The sequence below is a fragment of the Rhinopithecus bieti genome, unplaced genomic scaffold (assembly GCF_001698545.2).
Source record: "Rhinopithecus bieti isolate Rb0 unplaced genomic scaffold, ASM169854v2 scaffold_5130, whole genome shotgun sequence".
In the NCBI taxonomy this organism is placed as follows: domain Eukaryota; kingdom Metazoa; phylum Chordata; class Mammalia; order Primates; family Cercopithecidae; genus Rhinopithecus; species Rhinopithecus bieti.
Genome location: NW_016804792.1, coordinates 1,457,185 through 1,467,830, shown reverse-complemented (window position 1 = coordinate 1,467,830; position 10,646 = coordinate 1,457,185). Strand labels below are relative to the sequence as shown.

Sequence of the window (10,646 nt, the reverse complement as noted above, 5' to 3'; positions counted from 1 at the left end):
TTGGGGTGCGGGGACGGGTTGGCCGCGCCGCCGCTGCCGCCGAGCGGGGGATGGGCCGGTGCTGGCCCTGCGAGCGCTGCTTCTGCTCGCCCCACATCCCGCACCCGAGGTTTCCGCCCCGGCGGGGAGACTAGCGCAGCGCGCACACACAACGTCTCTTAAAGGCTCCGCGAGAGGCTTTGGATGGAATCGGGGACTTTGCCTCTTGCAACTTGGCGATGTCACGAAATCCGCCGCTCGCGCACCACCCGGGACTCCTGGCGCATCTTAGTGCCCACAATGCCAAAGAAAAGTTCCCTGGTTTCTTTGCAGAGGGGTAGGGAGTGAGGGTGGGAAGGTGCCACGAACTGAGCTTGTAGGCATTTTCCAAACGAAACATTTGGCCAAATCCGGGTGATGGCAAACCCTTCTCTTAATTGACTCTGATCACTTGTTCGGTTTGGTGGCTCATGTATATATATACATATATGTGTGTATATATATGTGTGTGTGTATATATATACATGTATACACACACACATATATATATATTCTTTTCAGAGGATAAAAGCCGTCCTGTTTCTGCATATTCCTTGTAGGGTTAACATTTCACAGGTATGTGGCCTGACATTTTAATTGCCCAAATAAAGCATCTCGGATGCTAAGAAGCAGAAGTAGACTTCACCTCATTGTCATGACGCAATTAAAATTAATTTTCCTCAACTTTACCCTCTCTCGCTGGTTTTTGCTAACTGTCCAGCCAACATCCTGCCACACACCCAGTCATGGTGAGAGGGGAAAGACCTCTGCCCACTGATGGACAGGAGGAGGCAGCCGCCTAGCTTCCCCTGTGCACACCCTCTGCACACACATGTAAGCGCACATGTATCAGATGCACATTTGTCAATGTACACAGACAAAGACTTCACCGACCATGCTTCTAGGTCATAGAACAGTTGAGTACGGACTTCATTGTTCCTCAAGTTCCTTTTAAGCATTCATATAGTCATTAAAACGCACCCAGAGATTCTGCCCCTAATGGGGAATAATACTAATACAGGTCACAAGAACCAAACACAAGTCGTATTCTACCTCAAGAAGTCACTGCAAAAAGAACAACTTCATAGCCTCTTGCCATCCTGCTCCATGTGCTAAAATAATTGAAACAGTTGTGTCTTTGAATTCCAGGGTGTCTGGTTTTAAACATCAAACATGTAGAATTGCTCTCAGAACACACTATATTCCAACACAGTAAACTTGTTGTTTGATTATCACCAGTTAGTGAATTATCATTATTCCACATTTATACAAGAAAATTATGTCTCCTTTGTACACACTTTGCACCAAGAGAAAACCTTATGCCGGTAAACCAACCAGGTTTGTGAACAATTAAAATATTTTACACAAAAGACACTGAGCTCTAGGAAAAAATGAACACATATGAAGAGTAAATTGACAACCACAGAAAACATCCTTGGTAGCTGAAAAAAAAATTGACAGGATAAAGATATTTTAAAAATAAACCATACATACAATTGACATATATAGATTACATTTTACATTCAATTTTCTTTACACACATAGGCAGAATATGAGGTAAGGACTAAAGATCTGGGCAGATAAGGACTGGTTTTTAGGAAAGGAGAAGTCTTTTAAGCTTCATTCCTGAAACCTCCTCAACCCTCACTCTTTCTCCGATGAAATCACGTATTTCACTAAAGCTGCAGGTTCTCCGTTTATTTGAAAGTTGTTAAATAAATTTTTAAAAAGCCCAACAAATCTATAGTGGACATTGAACTGTCATAAACCTGGTGTGTAATAAGATTGCCACAGAGTGAAGCCAAGTTGGGAATTTCAGGTTGATTAGAGACACAATATAACTTTCTCCTAAAGAGGATAAGAAGGATGGAAAAGAAATCATTACAGAGGAGGTTTTTGGTTGTTGTTGTTGTTTTCCCTTTCAACCTCTTTTATTCAGGAATTGCTAATGTTACAAATGTCAGTAGATTAGGGACAAGCTCAGCTGAGATGTGATGAGACTGGGGTTGAGATAGGAAATATAATGGGCATTCCCATCTCAATAGAGGATGAAAATATTTGATTATAGGGAAATCTTAATCTCACCTCCTGAATGAGGAGACTTCCATAGCAGATTACCTTTTACAAACATGGGAAGGGACAATATCGAGGAGGAAGAACTTCCCCAGTCCACTCAGAGATTTTTGGAATTTGAAGTACGCTCTGATGGCCTTAGATTGAAATGGAAGAATTTCCCAACCATATCTTAAAAAATTGGAGCCTGCTAGGCAAATGATCACAGGGCTGCCATAGCGCCAGGGTGTTTCACTCTGTATTTTAGGACTCATTCAGTTATGAAATGCTGTTACAAGGGGTAAAAAAATCACCGTATGAATTATACTTAATTTTAATGCATAGAAGAAGAGACAAGACTACAGACTGAGAAGAAAAAAGGCAAAAACATTTCAAATGTCTTCGCCAGAGATGCTCACTTGCTGTGCATCTAAGGTTGAAAAGCTCTGAGAAGACAAAATCAATATATTATTGTTGTTTTTTAAAAATCCAACTCAGTCTTTTTTTGCAGATGTAAATTTATTTTAATGAGAAGAATGGCAAGCTTTAATTTGCCTAGAGAAAGGTGGGACAACATTTGCCCTAATCTAAAAAAGAAAAGAAAGAAACTCAATACCCAGGAATATAATTTTCTTGCAGAAAGTGGCCTGATGGGCTGTATTTCTTTACAGATTAAATCACAATATGAATACAGAGCCCAGCAAATGCCGAGTTTAACTCTGAACTCAGTAGAAACCAGTTCCGTCCTCCAGGATTCATTGAATTCCTCCTTTCCCTCAATCTAGTCCGTGTGTGCTTTTCTCTTCCACCACACTGGAGCTCCATGAATAGGGAAAGGGGCTTCCATTGTGTCCCTCTGAACTTCCAAGTCAATGCAATTTTTAACCACTGGCTTGTGGTACTTTGAAAATCACCAGGGGCTGTCAGAGTTGGGTCCTCTGAAAAATTTACAGTGCTAAATCAGAGCATATGCTGGGAGGGAAAAAATTGCTTAAGATTGGAGCAAGTACAGTATCTGTCTGCCCCCTAGTGTAAGAGTCCTAGCTGCCTAAAATTCAACTTTAAAAGAAAAGGAGCTCTTAAAGGGAAACGACTTTGGACTCACGTAGGCATAGGAGAATGAAACTTCTGTACATTTTAATCTGAATAATTCTTCAGGATTTAAAATTAATTGGCTCTGGCTTGGTTGGACCGTACTCGGATCTCGCCACCTCTGCGTTTCCCGAGCCACTGGCGAAGAGGGGATTTTTTTTTTTTTTTTTTTTTTGAACTGGGTTTATGTGCGTCCCCTCACCCCTCCTCTCTTTTCTTTCTCTCTGTCTCTGTCGTCTCTCTCGCTGGCTTTTTAAAAATGAGGAACCGCTCCTTGAATGTTCTGGACAGAGCACAGAATTGCTTCTTAAGTCAGCCCGGCGCGGTTGCAATAGACAGCAAAAAGGTAAACGTTTGCCTGAAACCCGCACGCCAGCTCCACCACCCCGCCCGATGGTGAGTACCCTTCTCGTCGCGATTCTCCTCCTAGCTTAACCGAGCGCTCGCCTACCCGAACCGTGGCCGAGGGCGCCGGGCTAGGCTTTTCTCCCTCCCTGCCTGCCTGGCTGTCAGTTGCACAAGGTTGCAAAATGAAGCGCAGAGGCAAAGCGAACAGTAAATTCTTATACTTAGTGCGAGCCTGGCAGCTCCTTTGCTAGAAAACTGAGTCATCTGCTGCTTGGAAAACCACGCTTATAGGACTGGTTTTTAGTTTGTTCTATAGAAGGAAATGAGTTTGAGGAGACAGTACGAGGAGATAGGAGGCTCCGCAGTCTTAACGCTTCGGTTTAATCATATTTTGGCAGCTTTGCAATTGTATTTTCCCCCTCCCCCCCACCATCTCTCCTACCACACACATGTAATAAAATATGGCAATGCATTGAATTGACTCTGTTCCCCCCTTCCCCGAACCCCTTAAACCACAGTCCTCGGCATTTCATACGCGTTAGCAAACCGATATTTTGAAAAACCCAAGTCATCCCCAACCCCACACAGCACAAGGAGAAAAGTGAGAAAGGAAAGAGAGAGAAAAAAATACTGTAAGTAAACATACCAAAACCATATTTGCCTTGTTCAAGATCCCAAACCGCTTGCATCTTCCTCCTAAACTGGAATAACTCTCCTTTAGTTTGGCGGGTGAAATAAATGCTTTGTTGGCCCCCTGAAAAGATGTGTCTTTGATAATTAAAGAGAATCTCCTCCTCGGTGTTTATCTAAGCGATTGTGCAAACTGATAAAAAGTAGGCACTAGCCTGCAGGGAAAAAGAGGAAAGGTGAAGGGAGAGATCTTCCACCTCAAGGAAGTGCTTCCCCATGTATTAGGCTCTCTCAGCCTTGGAAAACCCTGCACACTAACTTTAGAGAGACAAGGTTTCAGGGAGCTTTGTACATAGCTGCTGAGGAATGCAAGCCTCGCCTTTAAGAAAAAAAATCCCAAACCGTAGGTAGGAGATGTCTGGAGTGATCCTTGTCTCTCATCTCATTCCTTAGAAGGAAGAGTGCGTTGTTACACCTTGTTTGGGGCTGGAAAGACGAGACTTTAAAAACACCCCGTCCAATTGAAAAAAATCTCCCAACTTAATGAGTTTAGTCGGAGGCTGGAGCAAACGGCTCAGCCTCAGCAGAAAATCGCCAACAACTATAGGCGATATTGCGAAGCAAGACGACCCAAGGCACAGCCAAATTCCACTGTTTGGGGTCGAGAGGGATGGAGGCTAATCCTAAAGCAAGTTGGGAAAAAACAGAGGTGGAAGAGGAGGGGGAAAAAGCATCAGCCTCGCAGACTGGCAGACAGGCTTCCCTCGTCCTGGATCAAAGATAGAACTTGAGACAGTAGGGCAACATTTTTCCTAGGAATCCGTTGGAATCTTCATTTTCTACTTTTAACTCAAGTCTCCCCAAGTGATTTTTTTCCCCCTCTCCCCTGTGGATTTCTGCCTCCCCCCTTTCCGGTCCTCATTCTAGAACTTTCCTGAGAAGGAAATCTATTTCTTTTGGGGGGAGGGGTTCCCCATTCCATGCCTTCAGATAATGAATGCTTGATTCACCTCCTCCCTTTCTCTACTCCCCAAAACGAATAAAGGAAGCAGGAATATGGTAACTAGTGAAAATTGAATATAAACTATGCTGCCTCTCACAGTTTAATACAGTTTTAACTAATGGATTTCTGTTTTGTTTTGTTTTAAGAGAAGAATAATGGGGAAACACGGATCTTTTATTTTAGGAAACTGTTATGGTAAGATGTATGTCAGACTTGACAAATGGAACTAACGCTCTTCGGCTGCTTCTTGTCCTTGTCTTAAACAGGAATTAAGTTAAACACAGTGCTGAATGTTAATTACATGTTTACTGGCTAATGAAAATTACAAATGGTTTTGCCACCTCAAACAATGATGAAAACTCTGAAGACACTGTAATTATATACTTTGAGCAAAATAACTCAGAATATTGATCATAAGAAGTGTAAATCTTTTTTAACTATTCATTAATACCATAAATATGGGCTACAGAAGTTTTTCCTTGCGGTTTGTCTCATCAGTTATACTGAGTGGATGGATGGTGAGGCTCCTCTGGGGAGGAGGTGAACTCATTCTCTCAGTAGAAGGAGGCCACTTGTGTAACTCGGGGTGCCCCTCCCTTTCGCCCCACCCCTTCATCCCCAGCAGAAGGTCGAGGAATAGTTGAACAGGAAGGCCGGGCTCAGGGCAGGTGAAGGTGATCACAGCCTGGCCTTTTCCCTCCCCTCCCTGCCCATCTTACTCCTCTCCCTTCTCCCTTTCCTGCCAGTTCTGATTGATGACTGCCTTCCCCAGCTCGGGCACCAGTGGGATAACCTGGCATTCGGGGGTTCCTAATGGAGGACCAGTTAGACCAAGAAAGTCACCCCACCCACAACTCAGCCATGGAGCCCTGACAACTTAAATTCCCTCCTTCAGAGATGGCTCAGGCAGTTCTTTGCAAAAGAAGGAAAAAAAAAGTTAGGGATGGAGGTTGCTATTGGGTAAGGTGGCTCAAGCGGCTGAACCAGAACTGGTTTCCCTGGGTTTGGAAGCAGAAAACATTTTTTTGTTGTTGTGGTTTTCTTTTAACTTTGGCCAGAGTTGTAGTGCTGGCAGCCATTCCGATCTCGGAGGTCAAAGGTGAGGGCTACGTTAACCCTAAAAGGCTGGCCTGGCCTGGCCACAAGGCCAAACAGGCAGGGGAGAGGGGGTTTGTCAGCCTTGCAACTTGGCACTTTGGAGGGGACATCTGTGGAACCCACAGTTGGGGGACACAGCATCAAGTGTGAGTTTTCAGTGAAATATTGAGGATTTTTTTAAAAAGTGCCCTAAACTTGTGGGACTAGAGTCCTCTCTTTCCCTGAGAATTCCCAAGGCGCTGGTCTTTGTCTTAGAAGGAATGGAGTTTCTGAATGGTGTGAAAGGGACAGAGAGGGTCGCTTCAAATCGATTTTACTTGTCCTTTCTGTCTTTTCGGATCAACGCCCTTCAATGGGCACAGAGGTGCTCTTTCAACCAAAAACTTGTGCTACATTTTCTGCCTGTATTGGTGCTAAATACAATAAGCACTGGGCAGGGTTTTTTTTTTTTTTTTTTTTTCCTTTGCTCTCCAAAGCAAGAAAGCACCCTAATTAAATTGTTTTATATGGACAGTCAAGACGGACCAATTAAGTATGCATTAGTATAAAGATATAGTCTGCAGATAAGGTTGTTTAGAAAATCATGTGTAGGACAAAGGAGAGGGCGCTAGCATTTTGGAGAGGTGCCTAGACTCAGCAAGGTCATGCCCCTTCCTCCTTGGGCCCCAGGGGAGTTGCAAAGGCCCGGGCCCCAGGTGAGAAGGGAACAAGCTCGCTAACAGGTGGGCGACGTTGCGGGAGACTTTCAGGTCCGAAGTCCCGGCCCAAGAGTAGTGGAGTCCGAGGATCGGGATTCCTCACATCTTACTCAGGCAACGTAGCAGACCTAGGTAGCGGGTCCCGTAGGACGCGGCGGGACCCTGCAGTGCCCTACTCCAGGTCGAGCCTACTGCCCGATGTCCCAGGTCCAGGGTGCGGCCCTGCACTAATGAAATCGTCTGCGCCCGGGGAAGGCCCGGAGGGCCAAGGGACACCGACAGTGTCACGGCCGCAGCCCTCTCACAGCCAATATCAGGGCAGGAGGCCTCCACCTAACACCTCCAAGCTAAGCGTTTTTTCTCGTCCTAGGAAAGGGGAGTTTTTCTGGGAGGAAAGTAACGTTCCCACCCGACGCCATCCCGCCCGATGGACGTCGAGGATCAGTCTCTAGAGTAGGGGAAAGGCCGAGGGGTCGGAGAAAGGGTAGCAGGGAGGGCGGCTTGTCGTCCAGCTGATGCAGCTCTCGGCTTCTCCACCCCCTCTCCTCCCTCAGAGGTGTGGGCGGGAGGACAGCATCTCTCCTCTAAGGAGGCGACCCCCATAGCAGGGGCCAGGGCCTCCCCGTGTCGCGGCTCAGGGCTGTGATAGGTGGTCCCGGGGCCGGGGGGCGCGAGCGCCGCGCGTTGTCGCTGGCAGGGCTCGCAAGGCGCACAGGGCACCCCTTAGTAGGGCGGGAGGGATGAGTGGGGGCGAGAATTAGAGCCTGGGGAAGTGGCTGAATGTCAAAAGTAAAAGGTTGAAAAGCCAATTTTCCAGGCGCGCTTTCGCCCCCCTCAGCTGGTTGCAGGGGCAGTAAATCAGCGGCCGGCGGCGAGGGCGGGAGGAGCCCCCTCGGCGAGCTCGGCGCGGCTCCGCCCGGACCCTGCGCACCTCCAGGTGGGCCCCGAATCGATCCGAAGCCTAGCTGAGGATGTCACCGCACTAAATATTTACTGATCACACACAAATAGCCGGGGCTCGAACGATTTTCCTCTGTGAGGAGAGCGCGGAGAGAAGGGTAAATCATTTTATTAGTGTGGATAAAGCCCAGAGCACACTCTGGGCTGGAGTGTTTTAAGATGTGTCTTCAACAGGATGAAAAGAGTTAGGGAAATCGATACCGAGTGATTAGAAGCCCCGGGGTGACGAAGGGGACTGGGCTTTCAGGGATTTGGCGAGGCTGAGAGGGGGGAGCAGGCCTCAAGGGGGGCGGCCCGACCACCGCCAGGGAGCTCCCCGGCTCAGGCCTCTGTTCCTCCCTACTCGACGGGAGACGCGAGGGCGCAGCAAGCTGCAGGGAGTCCGCTGCGGCCAGGCTTCGTGGTGCCGGCGCAGGGTGAAGGCTGCGCGGGCCGCCGCGGGGCCGAGGGCTTGGGAGCCACTGGCTTCTCGCCGCGAGTGGCAGTGGCCAGGTGGCCGCGGGAGTGGATTGCAGGCGCGGTGTGGGAACACCAGGAAGTCCCCCACACGCAGTCTCTCCAGACAGCCTCGGGGATTAAAGGTGTGGCCTAAACGGGTTGCATTTCTCCTGCTGGCATTTCGGGTACTCCCAGCCGCGACCCGATGCACCCTCGAACTTTCTCCCGGAGAAATCTCTACCCTATCCTGTCTTTTAATATTTTTCAAGAAGTCTCAATGGCCCATCCCCGCCAGCTGCCTCTTCCTCCCACCCACTTGGTGTCAGGGGCGGCCGCCGGGTGGCAGAACCCGCTGAGGACTGCCGGGAGAGTGAATTCCAGGTTCCCTGTTCGTGGGCAGGTGGGACGACATCTGAGGCCGAGGAGGAAGGCAGGGGGCAGGGTGACAGACCCCGAGGGAGCCCCAGGACGTCTGCGTCCTCTCCTAGGCGGGAACTCAGCTTTGGGGGTATCAGGCCATCCCCAGCGATGGAAACCCATCGGGGCCCTTGGCTGGGTACTGCGAACCCAAGTGGCCAAGGAGTAAAGGCTGGCAGGGCTTGTTGAAGTTAGCAAGGCTTTGAGGGGAGTTTGCTGGGAGGGAGAGCAAAACCCCCAAACTCAAGCAGCAAAGTCCTGGCGCGAAAATGGCTTTTCACTTCTCCAAGCGCAAGTCTCGCTCGCTGCTGTGAACAAACCTTGAGGTTCGAAACAGCTGCAAATAATCAAGTAGGCGCAAATTTCGGGAGGGGAGAGGAGGGGCGAAAGGTAAGAAAAGGGGAGAATCTTTTTCGTTTCTTCTTCCTTTTCCCGCTCCTGGCCTTTTCCTAAATATCTGCGCTCCCTAAAGCAACTGATAGCGACCTACGTTTGTTTATTTATTTAGAAAGGTTCACCCCCACACCACCCTCCAATTACTCGATTTTCTTGGCAGCTTGAGGGATCCAATCCAGGCTGCCCTGCTTGGCTCTTCGGTGCAACAGGAAATATAGCTGCAGATCCAATTAACTATTTTCCAGAAGAGAATTTATTATTATTATTTTTAAATGAATCCCAGTGGATTGAAGCGACCGTGTTCAGGTGTGAGGCTATCGGGTACCTCGCATTCCTTCCTCGGTAATCCTCTAATTCCTGCGTTGGAAGTTCGCAAGCCAAGCTGACCTGGAGGGTGTCAGGAGCCGGGTCTCCATTAACCCTTCTTGGTCTTGGCCGGAACAAAGGTTAACTACACTAATCTACCAAAAGGAGACGTAGCAAAAAGGAAGCGAGGGAGGGAGTAAAGGAAGAAGGAAAAAAGGAAGAAAGGGTATATTCACTGTAGTTGCCAGAATTTTAGAGCTCTGCCCTTCACTGGTCCTCTCCCACCTCCACCCTTCCTACGAAAGCAGGTTTCCATTCAGAGAGACAACAGTCTCATCCATCACCCGCAGCACACTTCATGGAGATGGACTTTAGGGAATAAGAAAATATAATATAGTGAAATATTTTCTTGTATTTAACTGACCGCCTAGTCCATTTAAAAAATATTGCTAACCATGTATACAACCGTAAATTGCTGTGCAGCTAGTTTTAAAAACTAAAAAAACCAAAAAAAAAAGAAAAAAAATTACATGGTTTATTTCATTTAAATAAAAGCTAATTTTAGAATTTTGTCAGTAGCCAAATTACAGCCATAGAATCTGGATGAGAGTAGAAAAATATATGCTGCTGGTTTCAAACCTGGTGGCATTCTAATGGGTAGTTGTATGATAGTTACATGCATGAAGGTGTATGCACGTGGGTGTGTATATTCTTACGGTGTTAGAAGTTCCTTGATGGATTAAAGGTTCATATACTCAAGCACTAGATAGAGGCTGTCACTCATGTGTACTGGCAAAAAGGCAGAAGGCAGTGCAAAAAAGAATTTTGAATGAGCTCCTTAGAATCACCATTGTTGAAATACAGGCTGAAGCAACTTAGCTATGGTAGAGCTTTTGTGGCTTGCAAAATCACAGAAAGACACTTCAAAGTAAAACCATCAATTTTGCAGTTTGGTAACTTTGGCAGGGCATTTAAATAAAAGGTGAGCATCTTTTGCCAAAATATTTAAAAATTCAGGGATATACTACTCGGTCTATTTTACTTTTCAATGGATTGAAGAATTAAAGGAGAATAGGCTATAGCTAGAGGTGATGGCATAAGGGGGCTCTCTGCCCATTTAATCAAGTGTGGTGTGGCTATACATGCCTTTAATACCAATATTATATTGTAAGGCAACTCCTGCTGAGAAA

General features: G+C 47.0%; 1 protein-coding gene and 1 long non-coding RNA gene across 5 annotated transcripts in view; one reads left to right on the top strand and one right to left on the bottom strand.

The window, feature by feature from the left end:
* LOC108528570 (COUP transcription factor 2) overlaps nucleotides 1–4,956 on the bottom strand; it is a 16,957-nt gene extending 12,001 nt beyond the window's left edge. For both annotated transcript variants that reach the window (XM_017870428.1, XM_017870430.1), the window contains exon 1: nucleotides 4,157–4,956. In XM_017870428.1, the coding sequence (XP_017725917.1) occupies nucleotides 4,157–4,199 (43 nt within the window). In that variant the 5' untranslated portion in view covers nucleotides 4,200–4,956. The remainder of the gene's footprint in view (nucleotides 1–4,156) is intronic.
* Nucleotides 9–10,646, top strand: part of LOC108528573 (uncharacterized) — a 65,372-nt gene continuing 54,734 nt past the window's right edge. For all 3 annotated transcript variants that reach the window (XR_001885203.1, XR_001885204.1, XR_001885202.1), the window contains exon 1: nucleotides 9–3,558. This is a non-coding gene — a long non-coding RNA (uncharacterized LOC108528573). The remainder of the gene's footprint in view (nucleotides 3,559–10,646) is intronic.